Source organism: Tasmannia lanceolata, unplaced genomic scaffold (genome assembly GCF_043159265.1).
Source record: "Tasmannia lanceolata isolate RefF3 unplaced genomic scaffold, GAP_Taslan_0.1 ptg000002l, whole genome shotgun sequence".
Classification (NCBI taxonomy): domain Eukaryota; kingdom Viridiplantae; phylum Streptophyta; class Magnoliopsida; order Canellales; family Winteraceae; genus Tasmannia; species Tasmannia lanceolata.
In genome coordinates, this window is record NW_027518679.1 from 18989822 (window position 1) to 19006228 (window position 16407).

The 16407-nt window shown below is 37.3% G+C and overlaps 1 protein-coding gene across 1 annotated transcript; it reads right to left on the minus strand.

The window, feature by feature from the left end:
- Positions 1 to 14671: 14671 nt before the first annotated feature.
- LOC143888931 (uncharacterized) lies at positions 14672 to 15782 on the minus strand. The gene is made up of 2 exons (XM_077393313.1): positions 15297 to 15782; positions 14672 to 14737 (listed from the first exon to the last, which is right to left on the minus strand). The coding sequence occupies exons 1-2, from the start codon at positions 15780 to 15782 to the stop codon at positions 14672 to 14674; spliced, it is 552 nt and encodes a 183-aa protein (XP_077249428.1).
- Positions 15783 to 16407: the final 625 nt, after the last annotated feature.

Here is a 16407-nt window from a genome sequence, read left to right on the forward strand (position 1 = left end):
CTTCATCCATCCTCCATCATCTTTCACTAAATCTCTTCACTTTATCCCTCATTTTCATCTTGACTTTCCAATCTTCCTCAAAACCCTAGTTTACAAAATGTTGACTTCAAGGAAAACCTCCGCACAAAAAGGCAAAAGAACAAGGAGTGAGCCCAAAGAGGAGGTGTTCCCCACCGAAAATTTTTTCAACAAGAAGGCTATGGATCGATTCACAGTTTTTCAACAACGAGGAGTCATCACTAGACGAAAAGTCATTTTCCAAGACTTTAATAAGTTCGATCTCCTATCTCTTTTCCAATTCCAAGGTTGGTCCTTCTTTCTCATCTTTAGCGCCCTGATTTTTCCCGAGCTAGTCAGGTATTTCTATGCTAATTTGAATATAGCTCATGGAGGAGTAGTCTTGAATACATATATGCAAGGTAAGGCATTTGGGTTAAATGTGAAGGAGCTTTGTTCATGGCTTGAAGTTGCCTAATGATGGGAAAAGAATTTTCTTCTGAAAAAAGGATGAAATTGAAAAACATTTTTCAAAAGAAGATGTGTATAAGACACTAGGAACCATTCCCCCTCCTGTAGACAGACTTAACATCAATGCCAATTCAATGAATCCTACGGCCCGAGTCATTCATAAGATTGTAGCCTATAACATCACTCCCAGGGCAGAAAATTTTGATGCAGTGAAGCCCTTTGAAGCTCTCATGATCCATTGCATTATGGAAAAGATCCCGTTAAACCTAGTCTTCATTATGTTGGGATATATGAATGAGGCGGCCAAAAGAGGACAGCGTGGTCTCCCTTATGGAATACAAATTACTAAGTTCCTGAGGCGTCAAAAGATCAACTTAGACAAGGCATTCTCAGTGAGCCCTGATCCCGTAATCAACCACACCACCATTAGTTTTATGAAAATCTCTATACCAGGTGGAGATGGTCCTAGTGGGGTTGCAGCAGATGAGGTTGAGGAGGCTGTAGCTGAAGCTGAACGAGTGGCCCAGATGCATGCACAGATTCGAACAAATGAGCAGGTACAGGCTCAGCAGCGTCAGGCTCCCACTATAGGCTCATATGATGATCTCGCTAGAGATATCACTTCTTTGAGGACCGGCATGGAGACTGTCACAACTAGACTGGAGTCTCTCTTCACCAGCTTCGTGACTGCTGAGAGCCAAAGAGTCTCAAATCATGCGAGACTTATGGAGCTTCTGGTAAAGCAGCATGCAGAGATGCTACAAACATTATCACAGAGCCTGAGCACCAGATACTATGCCAGTAGTCCCCTCATGAGCACCAGCCCCCATCTCAGGAGTGATAGATGGATTAGCATCTTCTTGACAACAGATACCCTGTATGGGCCTTTTGGACTATGGTTATATTCCATTCTCTTCATGGATGTTGTTCATGCCTGATGTGGGCTTTATGTTTGGTTTGTATGCCCAATGTGGGCATTATATTTTGTGTTTTCTGTGGATATGGATGGATATGCCATGTTTGGCATTATTGTGGATGTACAGGATGTTTGCCCAGAGTGGTATTATGCGTTATGCTTTTTTTGGGTATCATGATTCAGAGATTATGTGATTATATCCATTGTAGTGGTGATGAGTCCTTGTTCCTCACACCCATTTATGTATCTCTAATGATTGTTTGACAGGATGTGAAGAGGGTGTGTCTCTTCCATCTACGGTTCATGTATATGGAGCTTCAGTTTTCTTATATATATATATATATATATATATATATATATATATATATATATATATATATATACATGTTCTTCTGGTTGCCATGGATGTGTATTCTCTTTTCTATTTTCTTATCCATGTGTTTATTAGACCATACTCTCCTCAAATTCATATCCTTTGTCTAATAATCATCCATCTTAATTCTACAGATTAATTCTTTCTTGATGAAGTAAATCTCAATAGTTAAAGGTGATTAAAATAATATGTGCTTGAACCTGTCACTCTTAGGTTAGATGCACATAGTCAGGGGGAGCTTTCACCAAAGTGCAAGCAACTTGAACTCAAAAGTTATTATAGTTCAGAGCATATTCATTCTCTGGAAGAGACTTGTCTGTGTTTTGCCAAGGAAACCCCTATATGAAGCAACATGTGAACATAAACAATTATGTTATAGATCCGAACATATTCTTGCTCAGGAAGAGACGTGTCTGCTTCATGGTTGGAAATGTAACCCAAGTGTTGAAATCATTCACCATTTCCATAATATCACCTTGTCATGCCCTATTACATAGGTTTCACCTAGGGCCGCTGGCAAATTCATAGGGGGAGAGCCAAATGGTTATATATTCATGCTTATATAGATAACTATGATATGCTCACAAGGTCTATTGTCCCCATACTTGTGCTTAACTTGCAAATCATTAGATCAATATATATATATATATACATGTCTTATCATACACTTTACTTTATTTTCTCTTTGATAAGCATCATATGCGCTTGAATGATATATCATATACTAGGCACATAGCTTAGATAAGCTATCATACTCTTGACACCCCACTTGCACTTTCACAGTTATATTATCTCTTCCTTTTTGCTGTGCCAAAAGGGGGAGAGTTTTGGGAATTGATTATGTAGTCCAATTGTATAGGCACCATATGCTTTATATTCATTCATTATACTTGTGCATATAGTGAGGGGGAGCATTCCTCCATTATTTATATCATATTCATGTTTAATATCTTATTATCTAAATATCTCCTTCCTCCCTAATAAATTTGTTTGCCATCATAAAAAAGGGGGAGAATGTAAGCCCAAGGGTTCCCATGGGTTAATCATTCACCTTACCTTCTTGTTTTGATGATTAGCAAACTCAAATTGATTAGCATTTATGGACTAATGTGTTGCTTTGAGGTGTTGTGTTATATACAGGAATTTCATGTCATAATCGCCATTACACAACTCTTCTCAACACATGGCTTGTGGAACAAGGATCAAAAGAACCAAGAGCTTGCACCTACAGTGAAGACATCACCATTTGGAGATGATCAAGTGTCAAGAAAGAGCTTGGAGTTGAACATGCCATGGTGACACCTCATTAGGGCTGTGCATTATTCGGGGTTAACCGAAGAACCGAACCGAACCGAAGTTTATTTCGGTTGTCGGTTCGGTTTTTCCCTCAATCGGTTCAGTTCCGGTTGTAATAACATAGGAAATTCAATTTTCGATTTCGGTTTCGGTGTAAGACCATTAAAATTTCGGTTACCCGAAAAACCGAATTACTCGTGTAAAGACTAAAATACCCAAAAAATGTAAATTTGAAAATGCTCAGGGTTAAGGCTATTTTAGTAGTTTCACATGATTTTACTCTTTAACTCTTTACTCTTTACGATTTCATTTTCAACGAGGGTTCTCTACTTCTCTCATCTCTCATCTCTGTGACTCTGCTCTTCGTTTTCTCCAAATTCAAAAAGTTAGGGTTTTGTTTTCTCTACTTGCAGAAGGCAGAAGCTAGGGACCTAGTCACCTAGGGTTTTGTTTTCTCTACTTCTCTCCATCTCTCGACTCTCGTTTCTCCAAAAGCTAGGGTTTCATTTGTTCCAAAAGCTAGGGTTTTGTTTGTTCTAGAAGGCAGAAGCTAGGGTTTCATTTTCTCATTCGTTTCTCCAAGAGTGAAGAGACGAAGTTACAGAGCCTTTGAAGTTTTAGGTTTCAACTAGGGTTTGACGGTTTGTGCCTTTCAAGTTTCAAGTTTCAACTGGTCTCGTGCCTTGTGGGTTTGTTCCTTTCAAGTTTCAACTGAGACTCTGTGTTTGTACCTTTGAATTGGGTTTATAAGTTTGTGCCTTCATTCAACTAGGGTTTCTGTCTTTCTGGGTTTTCGGCCTTTCAACTAGGGTTTGTGCCTTTCAAGTTGCAACAATTAATTTGGGTTTGTGCTTTTTGGTGGACGAACTCCGGCAAGTCTCCAACTCCGGCAAGCCGAATCTGAGTCACCATTCGGTAATTTTTTAATTTTTTTAGGGTTTCAAACTTCAAAGCTCGAATCCGTTTCAATGTTGGAATTTTAATGATTGGCTTCAAATTTGTTATCTCTATTTTGTTTTTTAAAGCTTCGAAGTTCGAATCTATTTCAATGTTGGAGATTCAGAATCTATCATTTTTTCAATTTTGGGTTTCAAAGCTTCAAATTTGTTCTCTATTTCATACTTCATAGGGTTAGTTTTTAATTTTCTGTTTCAATTTTGCAGGGTTTAAAAGCTTCAAATCTGTTTCTGTATTTCATACTACCTGTTGAATACTTGAATGTTTTTATTTTTCTTCAATGTTCTAATTTTTGGGTTAGGACTTAGCACTCTGTTTTGTTCTTACTTCGTACTTTCTTAGTTCACTGAGACCTAGTTAGTTACTGCCTTACTGAGTTTTTCAACATTTTCTTATTGTAAATATGTAAAGTAACTAAGTAAGTAACTTTGTCATGTAACTGTGTAAGTTTGGAAGTGTAAGTAACTGGTTATGGACTTATGTCTTATACTCTTATGGTTCATGTTCTGTTTGTGTTTGTGACTTTGTGTTATTCTCGAAAATTTACCCATATCCATATGTTGACTGTTATTGTGTTATGTGTTTCAGTGATTGTGTCTTTGACTGTTTGTGGTTTATCTATGTAGTATACTAGTATGTACAATTGTACACACACAGTCACAGAGTGTGAGAGTTGTGGAATTCAATGTGGTTCACTGTTTGTGTCTTTGTGGTAAATGCTCGGGCTATGAATTTTATCTATGATGGTTTGATTCAATGTATTTTGTGTTACATATTTTGACTTCTTGTTTCTTTTAGATGTCTCAAGAAGAAGAAATCCCCAAAGTTATTGTTAGCGACCAATCTTCAAACCCCACAGACTCAAGCCAAACAGTTACAATTTCATGTAAGAGAAAGCCGATGAAACCAAGGTCAGAGGTATGGGGTCACTTTACGAGATATTTGGATGAAGAGGGAGAAGATAAGGCTAGGTGTAACTATTGTAACAATGAGTTATGTTGTGATCCAAGGAAGAATGGAACTACGGCACTTAAGAATCACATTGAGATATGCAAAAAGTTTCCGTCAAATATAAGTACAAAGCAGTCACTGTTAAATTTCCAACCAATCAAGGGTCAAGAGGGGGATGGTAGTGGCACCCTTACTAATTGGAAATTTGATCAAGAGGCCATTAGAAAAGTTGTAACTCGTATGATAATTGTTGATGAGCTTCCATTCAAGTTTGTTGAGAAGGAAGGGTTTAAAGAGTTAATGTCAGTTGCATGTCCTCGATTTCGTATTCCGTCACGTAGGACGGTTACGAGGGATTGCTTTCAGTTCTACTTAGATGAGAGGGTGAAGATGAGAAGGTTTTTTAAACATTCGTCTCAAATGGTTTGTCTCACTACAGACACATGGTCGTCTTTGCAAAGAATCAACTACATGTGTCTCACAATGAATTACATAGACAGTGATTGGAAATTGCACAAAAAAATAATCAACTTTTGTCCAATTTCAAGTCACAAAGGAGAGGCTATAGGTAGGGCGATTGAAAAGTGTTTGTTGGATTGGGGGATTGATAAAGTATTCACTATTATTGTGGACAATGCAAGTTCAAACGACGTAGCGGTTTCATACTTGAGAAGACAAATTGTCAATTGGGGAACTAGTGTTTTGCAAGGAAAATATCTCCATATGAGATGTATTGCACACATAATTAATTTGGTGGTTTGTGATGGCTTGAAAGAAGTTGAAATTTCTGTTGATCGTGTAAGGGCGGTGGTTAGATATGTGAGGAGTTCGCCAGCTAGGTTGAAACTCTTCAAAGAGTGTGTTGACAATGAAAGGATTCAAAGCAAAAGTTCGTTGTGTCTGGATGTTTCCACTAGATAGAACTCGACTTATTTGATGTTAAATGCTGCTGAGAAGTTTGAAAAAGCATTTGATAGGTTTGAAAGGGGTTAGAAACCCCGATCATGAAGATGGGGAGAATGTTAGGAGGATGGCAGTCTTGCTTCAAAGCTTCTATGATCTCACTATACGTGATTCAGGATCATTGTACATTACATCGAACACTCTATTTCATGAAATTAGTGAGGTTGAAATGCATTTGCAACAATGGATCGAGAGTGATGACTATAAGTTGGTAATGATGGGAATGAGAATGAAAGAGAAGTATGACAAATATTGGGGTGATATTGATAAGATGAATAAGCTAATTTATATCGCGGTTGTTCTTGACCCGCGTCACAAGTTGGATTTTGTGAAGTTTCCTCTCGTTGATATGTACGGAAATGATATAGGCAAAGAGTTGGGGGAAAATGTGTATGATGCTACAGTTGAAATGTTTAATGAGTTGAATAATAAGAATACCGCCAACATAACTCATGAGAAAGAAGTACAGTTGGGGCAATCAAGTTCAAGTGGCAATGCTAAAACCTCACAAATGCAACAACCAAAACAACATGTGAGAAAGATGCTTCATGAAAAGTATAAAAAGCACAAGATTGAAAGCGGAGGTGGGGATAATAAAACGGAATTGGATAGATATTTAGGTGAAGATACCGAAGGCGAAACTACCGAGGAGTTTGATATTTTAGGGTGGTGGAAACTTCATACTCCTAGATTTCCGATCTTGTCACTAATGGCCAGGAGTGTGTTGGCGGTTTCCATCTCCACCGTTGCTTCAGAATCAGCATTTAGCATGGGGGGACGCATTCTTGATGTATTTAGGAGTTCATTAACTCCTAAGATCGTACAAGCTCTTATATGTACTCAAGATTGGCTTCGATCATCATCACTGCCGGTTAACATTGAAGAATCTTTAGAGGATCTTGAATCTTTTGAAAGTGGTAATATTTATAATTTTTGTTGAATTTTTGGGGTTGTTTTATCTTTTTCCTAGTCTTGCAACTTGATGTTTGTTATATACTTATATTCATATTCTCTTTTTTTCAGAATTTCCACATATTGGAGACGTATCTTGAACTATTGATCTTTGATTCAAAGACTATATTGCAATATTGAGGTTTGTGTAGTTCTCTTTAAATCTTTGTTTCCCACTTATTAATTGTATATTTCATATTTGATATTTCTCCTCGTATAGTCGTATCGTATGTCACTATGCCAGGTTATATACTTATAGCAAAAAAAATTGCCTTTTCAATATTTTGATCAGGTTAATGGCTAAAAAGAAGTATTATGTAGTTTTTAAGGGAAGGCACATCGCCATTTTTTATAATTGGCATGAATGCCATGTGAGTGTCAACGGGTATAGTGGAGCATGTCACAAGTCCTACAATAGAAGGGAAGAGGCAGAAGAGGCAATGAAAGCGTTCTTACAACGCAATGGTGACGATGTCAAAGAGGAGATCCACTCTCGTGAGGAGATCCACTCGGACCACTCTCGTGAGGATGACAAACCCTCAAATTCTACTTTGCCACTTGCTGTTATGGTTGGTATTATTCTCGTGTGTATTGGGAGTACTATTGCTATGAAAGTAGGTAAGTAGTAAGTAGCACTTTCAACTCTCAAACTCTTTTTAGCCCACTTATGACTTATGTACTTTTGTTAGATAGGTGGTGGTGTGGTGCATGACTCTTTATTTATATCTTTTGGAGGTGGATTTTGATGTAAACTTATTGTCGGTGACTTGGTAGTGGTGGCCTTGGCCATTGGACCCTTGGTGGCATTTTATATTTTTATATGCTCTTTATTTATATCATGCACTCATAACCACTGTTATGTAACTGTTGTTGGCTGTTGTCTATTGAGTGTTGGCTAGTTGGCTGAATCATCATGACAATGTGAATTGTCAAAGCATTTTATATGTTTTCATAACTCATAACCACTGTTCTGTTGGCTACTTGGCTGTTGCAATTAGCATTGGTAACTGATAACCACTATTCTGTTGGCTACTTGGTTGTTGCAATTAGCATTGGTAACTCATAACCACTGTTCTGCAACTTCTGTTGGCTACTGGGCTGTGGCATGTGGCATTTCATTTGAATTTAGTTCTAAATTGTTGTATACTTATAGGCTTGTAGTCTTAGAGTTGTAGCATCCAATTTGAAGTGGCTGCTCATTCACATAAGCTATAAGCCTATAAGTTGTAGCATCCCATTTGAATATTCTCAAATTTTACTAGCATCCCATTCAATATTTCAATTTTCAGAGCATTCACAAATTCACTCATTCACTGATTCACAGGCATGAGGTTGTGGACTTGTAGCTGCCCTGCTCATTTAATCATTTACAGCCTAAAGGCATCTGAAATGGTATTTCACTATTTCAGTGCATTCACAAATTCACTCATTCACTGAGTCACAGGCATGACACTTTCACAGTTTCACAGGTATCTCATGTAAGATTGTCAGTTGACTCTGTTACAATTCTGCAATTAGTTATATTTCTGAAAATTCTGAAATTTCATATAGGATTATAGGGTATAAGTTAGTAGCATCCCATTTGAAAATTGATGTGGGCATGTGGCTGACTGGCTGCCCTGCACATGTAATCATTTACAGGCATGAGGCATCCCATTCAGTATTTCAGTGCAATCACAAATTCACTCATTCACTTATTCACAGGCATGAGTTATCCCATTCACAAATCACACTTTCACAGAAATACAGAATCACAGGCATCCCATATTCCCATGTCAGTTACAATTCTGCAATAGTTATATTTCTGAAATTTCTGAACTTTCATAGGAGCATCCCATTTGAAAATTGAAGTGGCTGACTGGCTGCTCATTTACAGAATTACAGGCATCCCATAAATTCATAATTCCCATTCACTCATTCAGTGCAGTCACACACTCACACAGTCACACATAGGCTGACCTTTCAACATATTTTGTGTTAATTACACCATATTTTGTCTTCTTTACTTCACTTTTGAACAGGGCCAAGCGGCTGCTCTCTTACAAGTTGCAAACTTGCAACAACCGGCCCACCAAATGCTTTCCGCAATTGAGACTTGAGAGTATGCAATTGTCCTTACAAGGTTACAACAATCAACAAATGCCTAAAAATTTTGTGCTCCCCATACTTCGGTTATAACCGAATTAAGCGAAAAACCGAAATGGAATTTCGGTTTCGGTTATTTTCGGTAGACAAGTATTTCGGTTCGGTTTCGGTTACTATTTCCACATAACCGAAATATTTCGGTTCGGTTTTTTTTTTTGGAAAATCGGTTCGGTTAAAACCGAATGCACAGCCCTACACCTCATGCACCTTTCAACATGTATTGAAGATTGGAGGAGAAATCATTAGAGCCGAATCAAGTTCAAGATGTTCACTCAAGCCGAAGAAGTCCAAGGAAGTGCAAAGGAGCGAATACATTCCAAGAAAACTCAACGATATCATTTTAGAATGTATATAGAGTCCTCTTGATATTTTGTAAATTGCACTTTCAAAGGTTTTCAAATGGTTTTTATACTTAAGTTTTTAAATCTTTGAAAACCATACATACACCCAAAAATGTGTTTGAAAACCTAGGATTAAAGCCCGAAGACCATGGCCTAAAGCCCCTGAATTTTAAAGTTAAAATGGAATTTCACATAGGGCCAGTTGACCGGGCTATGTCGGGCAATTGAGGGATGGTACCTGGAATTCCAGGACATCTCGAAATTTATCAGGCCGGTCGACCGAGCCAATCTAGTCTACCGCGGATTTATTTTCCAGAAATCCAGAAAACATCCAGGTTGGTCTTGGCAGACGACCGCGATGGTCCGTTCGACCCCGATAGTGTTTTTTAGCCAAATTTTATTCAAAACAGATTGCCCTCGCCTGGCGACCGCCATAGGTTCAGTCGACCGCGCCGGTATGAAATTTGAAATTAAAAAGGAGAGCTCGATAAGGGCGGGAGACCGCCGTGCCTCGGTCGACCGCCCGCAGCTCTAAAAACTAGCCGTTGGATCTTGCACAGGTTGACTTTTTATCCATCTTTTAAGGGTTTTTTATTTTTTAAACTTGATTTGTGGGAAAATTATGACTTTGGGACATGTTTTCCAACATTGTTCTTATGTTATTAACACGATAAAAATATAATATTTTGAGAAAAACATCATCCTAAGATAGCTATTTTAAGCAATTTCCGAATATCTAGCCCATTAATTTCATTTAAATCTCAAACTTCATTTAAATTCCCCAAATCCTTAGATCTAACGTCCGATCCGATCCAATAGTTCTTTCAAACTAACTAAATATAGCCTCATATTAAATTTTGAGACGAATCGGACGTAAAACACCCATGTAAAACATAATTATAAGCCAACCAATGCAATATTGAATCAAATAAGCATATTTCTATTAAATACTAAAATTATGCGAAAAAGAAATAAAAAATACAGAAAAATTCCAGAAAAATCTGAGAATAGAGCACCTACCTTCAGTGACGATCCGATCAAAAACCGAGAGCACGAGAGGCTGAAAGAGTTCGCCGGTATAGAATCTAGCGTTGTCCAATACTTTTTCTTTTTTAAGAGAAGGAGGGAGAGAAATTAAAAACCGCGAGATGGGGATCATGAAGAGAGAGAGAGAGAGAGACTGTTTTTTTTTAATAGAAGAGGATCCACCAAAAATTCAACCTATCAATGAAATCCCAGCCCACAAGGGTCTCGGCCACAAAAGACAATCGTGAGAGAGATAGAGCCACGGGTTTTGTTTTTTTAAAGTGAGAGAGAACAACCCGGCCACTATAAAGACAGCAAGGTTTTTCTTTTTGTCGAGAATGAGAGGTTTTGACGATACTTTGGATGAGAGAGTCGGTGGTAGTAGATGTGGAAGGGGTTTCCTTCGACTCACTTTTTCTCTCGTCATTATCAGCAATTCACCCATCTTACTATTCTTTACTTGTTAAAACTGATGAGAAGAGAGAGATGAAAATCGTGGGGTCCAAGTTGGTTCTATAAAAAAGACGGATAGAAAAGAGGAGAGACCGTATCTCTTTGAATAAAAATATTAAGAGAGCTAATTTTATTTGGTCTCTTTCTCCTTATATTTTCCTAATTTATCTCAACTGATTACCTCTCCTTATCTCCTCCAACTTACGTAACCTCTCTCACCACACAGTATCTCTAATGTAATATTTTTCTTGATGTATCTCAAGATACAAAAATCCTTCCATCCGAGTCACATATACGTTGCAAAATAATGGCTTCAAAAATTAATTGGCCCCACCATCAATTATATGATGTAAAAATAATGGGCCAACGTGGAATATATCTGGTTTAGAAATGGTGGGCCCAATCTTAGGCATGAGGTGTAAAATGGTGGCCCCACCTTTTGCATTGTTTAGTTGGAGCATGTGGGAACAAATAGTGGGCCCTATTACTTCAAGATATGAGGTGTAATTTGTGGTCGTCCCATCACATGCATGGATTTCATGGCTCATTTTGTGATTACACGTTAGTGGTTGACAAAGAATTGAGAGAGAGAGAGAGATAAGGATAAAAAAGTGAAGTGATATATCCGCCCCTTTTGATCACTAGGAACACCCCTGTCAGTGTTTGTGGCAATCAGGGGCATTGAATTCATCTGACATAAGTACAACAGCCCCTCTTTAGCCACTGATACACTGAGAGGGGGTGTTCCTGGTGATCAAAATGGGCGGATATATCATTTCCCTAAACAAAACCCAAAAATTTTGCTCTTTTATGATTAACACTAACGGCTTAATTCATTTAAAATTTCCAAAATATACCCAAACAGTCGGTCCCACCACAAAATCATGAGTGCTTCCCTTATTTATGTTACTATTTAGGATAAGAATAAATGACTTTTATATTGACCGACGATCACTCTCCATATATATCCGAATTCCTAAGCATTGATGGGCCCCACTTTTATTTGAATAGGAAAGTGATATATTTGGCCATGTGTCTTCCCTAAGCCACCCGTTCTAATGTAGATAGAGAGAGAAAGGTAGTGAGTGAGATCATTCTTTGGTGTGGACAGTACACCTCAACATGGGTGGGAACACATTTAAAAAAAATTAATGGTTGGGAACTTTAGTTGAAAGCTTCGGATCATCCCATGGGGTAGTAATAGTAATATAGTCCATCTCGGCATACCATTTACCCACTAAAGGAATGGTTCGGATCAACATGGGTAAGTGCTTACCCTGCATGGTCCATTTGGGGGTGTAACTCGGGTTGATTTTTTGGGAATTCGGATTGAGCTTTTTACCTTAAAATTGGGTGGTTCGGTCCTAGTATACTCGGGTAGGGGCTTGCCACATTCAAATACTCTAACAAATTAATGTTGGGCCCATTAATTTTTACCAGATTTCTTTTATCACTAAAACTAGTTACAGACCTGTGCGATGCACAGGGAGATATTGTAGGATGTAAGCAAGGTTTCTAATAAGGCAACTTCTTGTAGGAAACAATTCATGAACTCCTATTAAAGTGTGATAATTAGGAAATTTTTTCCTGATATTGTAAGAACCATCCGACAATATGAACTCAGATTAACGTGAGAGAATCAAATCCCCTCCTATTAACGTGTGATAATGGGAATTTTTTATTGCCTATTTGAAATCTTTTTGTTGAAGATTAAGGACCTTCCCATAAATAGAAATGTTTTGAGAATCGTAAGAGGAAAGGAAACGTTGAATAGAAGGGGTGCTTCAAACCTCTACCTTTAGAGACTAATTGAAATGTTTTTAAGGCTTTCAAGGATGAATATAAGCCACACCATATTGATTTCAAGTAAAAGGAAACACAATGATAGAAATGTCCTTAGCGAATACTGACATGGTCGAATCATAAGGATATTTGTGAGAAGAATAAACTATATATACTGAACAGATTTTAGAGACGAAATTTTTTGAAGCTATAGTACATATGAAATCCTACAAATTACTAATCACATCCTCGAACGAATCAAACCTAATTGTTTTAGCTCTACCACAATTAACATTGAATTTGCCCATCAGGTTGAGTCACAAATGCTGTAGCCAATTGAATTAACTAAAATCAACACTCCTACAAAAGAATACAATGCACATCCTAGTATGCCATCCCATCTACCAAATTAAAGTACTTCGATGAATTATATGAAGCAAGCAAACCTAATTGTTTTAGCTCTACCACAACTAACATTGGATTTGCCCATTATGATATAGCCACCAATGTAGTTGGGAACTTGAATTTATTAAGATCAACACTCGGATTGATGAAGTTAAAATTACATTGACAATAACAACCAATAACAGTCATGTTCATGACAAAGACAAAAAAGATAATATACCACATTGTAATTATGATCCATAGATATACCACAATGTCTCAGAACACTGCATATGAACAAATGATGGTCCAAAATCATGATCTAACAATGGAAATCGCCAAAAGAAGCAACACATTGACCAAAAACAAAAGAACTACCCTTGTCATGAAAGATAAAATATAAAACCCAAATGTGCAGACATATTGTTGCTGCAGTTGTACACAAAACATTAAACATATTCTTTGTAGTTAGTCCCAAAACCGTAATACACGAAGAAGAGTCCGCTAAGGATACCTTTTCTGTTTTCCCAATTCCGATTTAAAGAAAGTCAAAAGACACGTTGGGGTGAAACGTCGCATTCTTTTAGTGCGTGAGAGACATTTCCCAAACGGTCACTAAAAACCACGATTACACCGTATCTTAAACGGTAATAAAGAGTTAAGATAAAACAAAAGGTGTAAATAATTAATAAAAGAGGAAGAAAAATAAAATAAAAGAAAAAAAGGCTTTGGACCCACACGCGCGTGTGTGTGATATGGTCTAGCCTACCGAGCCACCCGTCGGCTCATGCGGGAGGGACTCCCATTTTTCTCTTTCTTATTCACAAGACAAAAGATAGTGGAAGTATATATATGCCCACTCTCTTCTTCTCAATCTTCCCATCTAGGACTAAAGGTTTTCCACATGACTTTAGCCCATTTGGAGGGAAGTTCAGATTTTGAGGTAAGTTCAAAATTTGGAAGAGACTTTCAAAAGTATAAAGTAAGTTCTAAAGGACAAACCACAAAAAGACAAATAAAATCTCATTTGTAATTATGAATTACAAAGAACTTTTAAAGAAATAAAAGTCAACATATACTTCCATAGCTTGTTAAAACTTCAAAATCCTTAAGAGACTAAAATGCTAAGAAGCCAGTAATTCACATCATCTTATTATAACCTTGTACATAAAGATATTAAGTAATCAGGAAACTACGACATTGGCTGAAATCATGAAACCATATATCACTTGGTGTAAGATTGGAGAACTATTCCTCCATAGCTTGTTAAAACTTCAGAGGCCATAAGAGACTAAAATGTTAATAAGCATTTTCATGGAACATTTGAAAGTACAGTTCATAAAAGTATATAGGTATTCACTATTAATTGATCATCTATATCCTAATTCCTAATACAATTGAAGAAGCCAAGAAGGGATTGCTATCAAAAACTGGAAAAACATACCTTGTTTATTTTCATGGAAAAAAGTGATGAACTGAAACATAAAAGGCTGACAAAGAAACAACCAAAACTCCTTAAACTACCTTGTAGAAATCGCAAATAATAATTGGTTTAACAACCTAAAAAATCGTTGTGTACAAAATTTCAATTCAAGCTAGCGTAAAGGTGACCTTATAAATGGAAAGCAGTCAAATAGAAATGAGATATGTTACCTCATCATGGCACTAAGCTAACTTCACTTGGATTTCATGGGATGTCCAACCGAATTCCAATTCGTCTTGCTGTTGTTTCTAAATCAACCAACAAAAATCAGTAAGATCAAGTAATACATAGAGAACATAGATAAGAAGAATCAGGTTACTCAAGGGAAAAGGAAAATTAGAATGTAACTACATTTATATACAGAACATAAAGGTCACCTTATAAATGGAAAAAGCTCAGAGAATATGGGTTTTACAAATGTCACCGGACTTCCAAACAATATTTATTTTTTAATGCCAACTTCCAAACAGTGGTAACGAGCATATTTTTTCTATATAATGGATCCAAAATTTCACAATAAAAAATATAATGTAAAAAAAAAGGATGCAAAGAACAAACATAAGAAGCACAGGTACATTTTTTTTTTTTTTTTTTAACCCGGAAATTGAACAGCCCCGGGGCGGACCGCCAAGAATAAATAAAAAGAGTCAGTCAATACAAAGGAGGCAGAGCCAACTAGCCTGGAGGATTACAAATAGAAAATGCTAGCAACCAAATAACCAAAATTGGGCTAGAGGGAGGGGCGAAAAAGCAGCCCGAGGCACCAAATTACAGGGAGCACAAATCCTAGTGGATTCTTCTGCATACCTTGGTGGAAGGTCTGATGTTAGGGAGGCCGGCAGCATCACATCTAGCAGCCCCTCTGGAATGGCGAGGCAAATTTGCCCTGGAGGAGTAGAAGAGGTTGTTCTTGGAGGAGCATCTGAAGTTGGCGAGGGAGTCAGCTACAGAATTGCCTTCTCGATATTGGTGTTGGTAGCTAGGGGAGAGGATAGCAAGAAGATTTTGAATCTCTTTCCAGAGGTATTGGATGGCCCAGGGGATTTGACCTTTGCTGAGGATGAGGTCAATTAAAACTTTACTGTCCGATTCAACTATTATCTTGGGCACTTTAAATGCCGAGCAGCATCTAAGCCCATCCAAGAGAGCACGAGATTCGGCCACCATGTTGGATCCGATCTCGTAGTATAGGGAAAATGCGAGGATGATTTTTGCATTATGGTCTCTGATTACTCCTCCACCCCCGGATTCACCCGGGTGGAGGAGTAAACAATAGTCAAAGCACAGGTACATTAGTCAAAGCAAACATCATTAATAAATAACAAAATATAGAAAACAATACCTCAAAAATTTAGGAGAAACTTATACAACCAAAATATTGTGTGCAGATTCGAATAGACCATAGAACATTTGTAGGATTTTTTATCCTTGCAAAAAAGCATTTTTCAATTATTAAATAGCCAAAGAGTCAGGAAAAAAATGTGATGCAAGATAAAAAAAATCGTCTAAAAACACATGTAAATGGTCCCAAAACCGTAATACATGAAGAAGAGAAGAAAGGAAATTTGCGTAAGATCTCAATTGTGAGAATTCCAATTCATTTCTACAAAAAAAGGTTCCTATGTTCCCATCGTCCGGTAAAGAATCTCCATAAAGACTCCTAACATAAGTAACTACTAAACCCACCAATCAAAAGAAAACTAAAGAAATCCTAGAATCCTAAACTTCTAAATATTAGTTAAAAGATAATGATAAAATTATGGAAAGAAATCCTTTATTTTCAAAAAGTAAAGAGGAAACGTTATATTTGGGAAGAGAATGAATTTATTCCGTAGAATATTTTGGCAAAAGATCAGCTAATTTCCTATTTTTTCTAACCGTGAATCTGTGAGGAAACAGTATGGAGGAAACGGGGTAT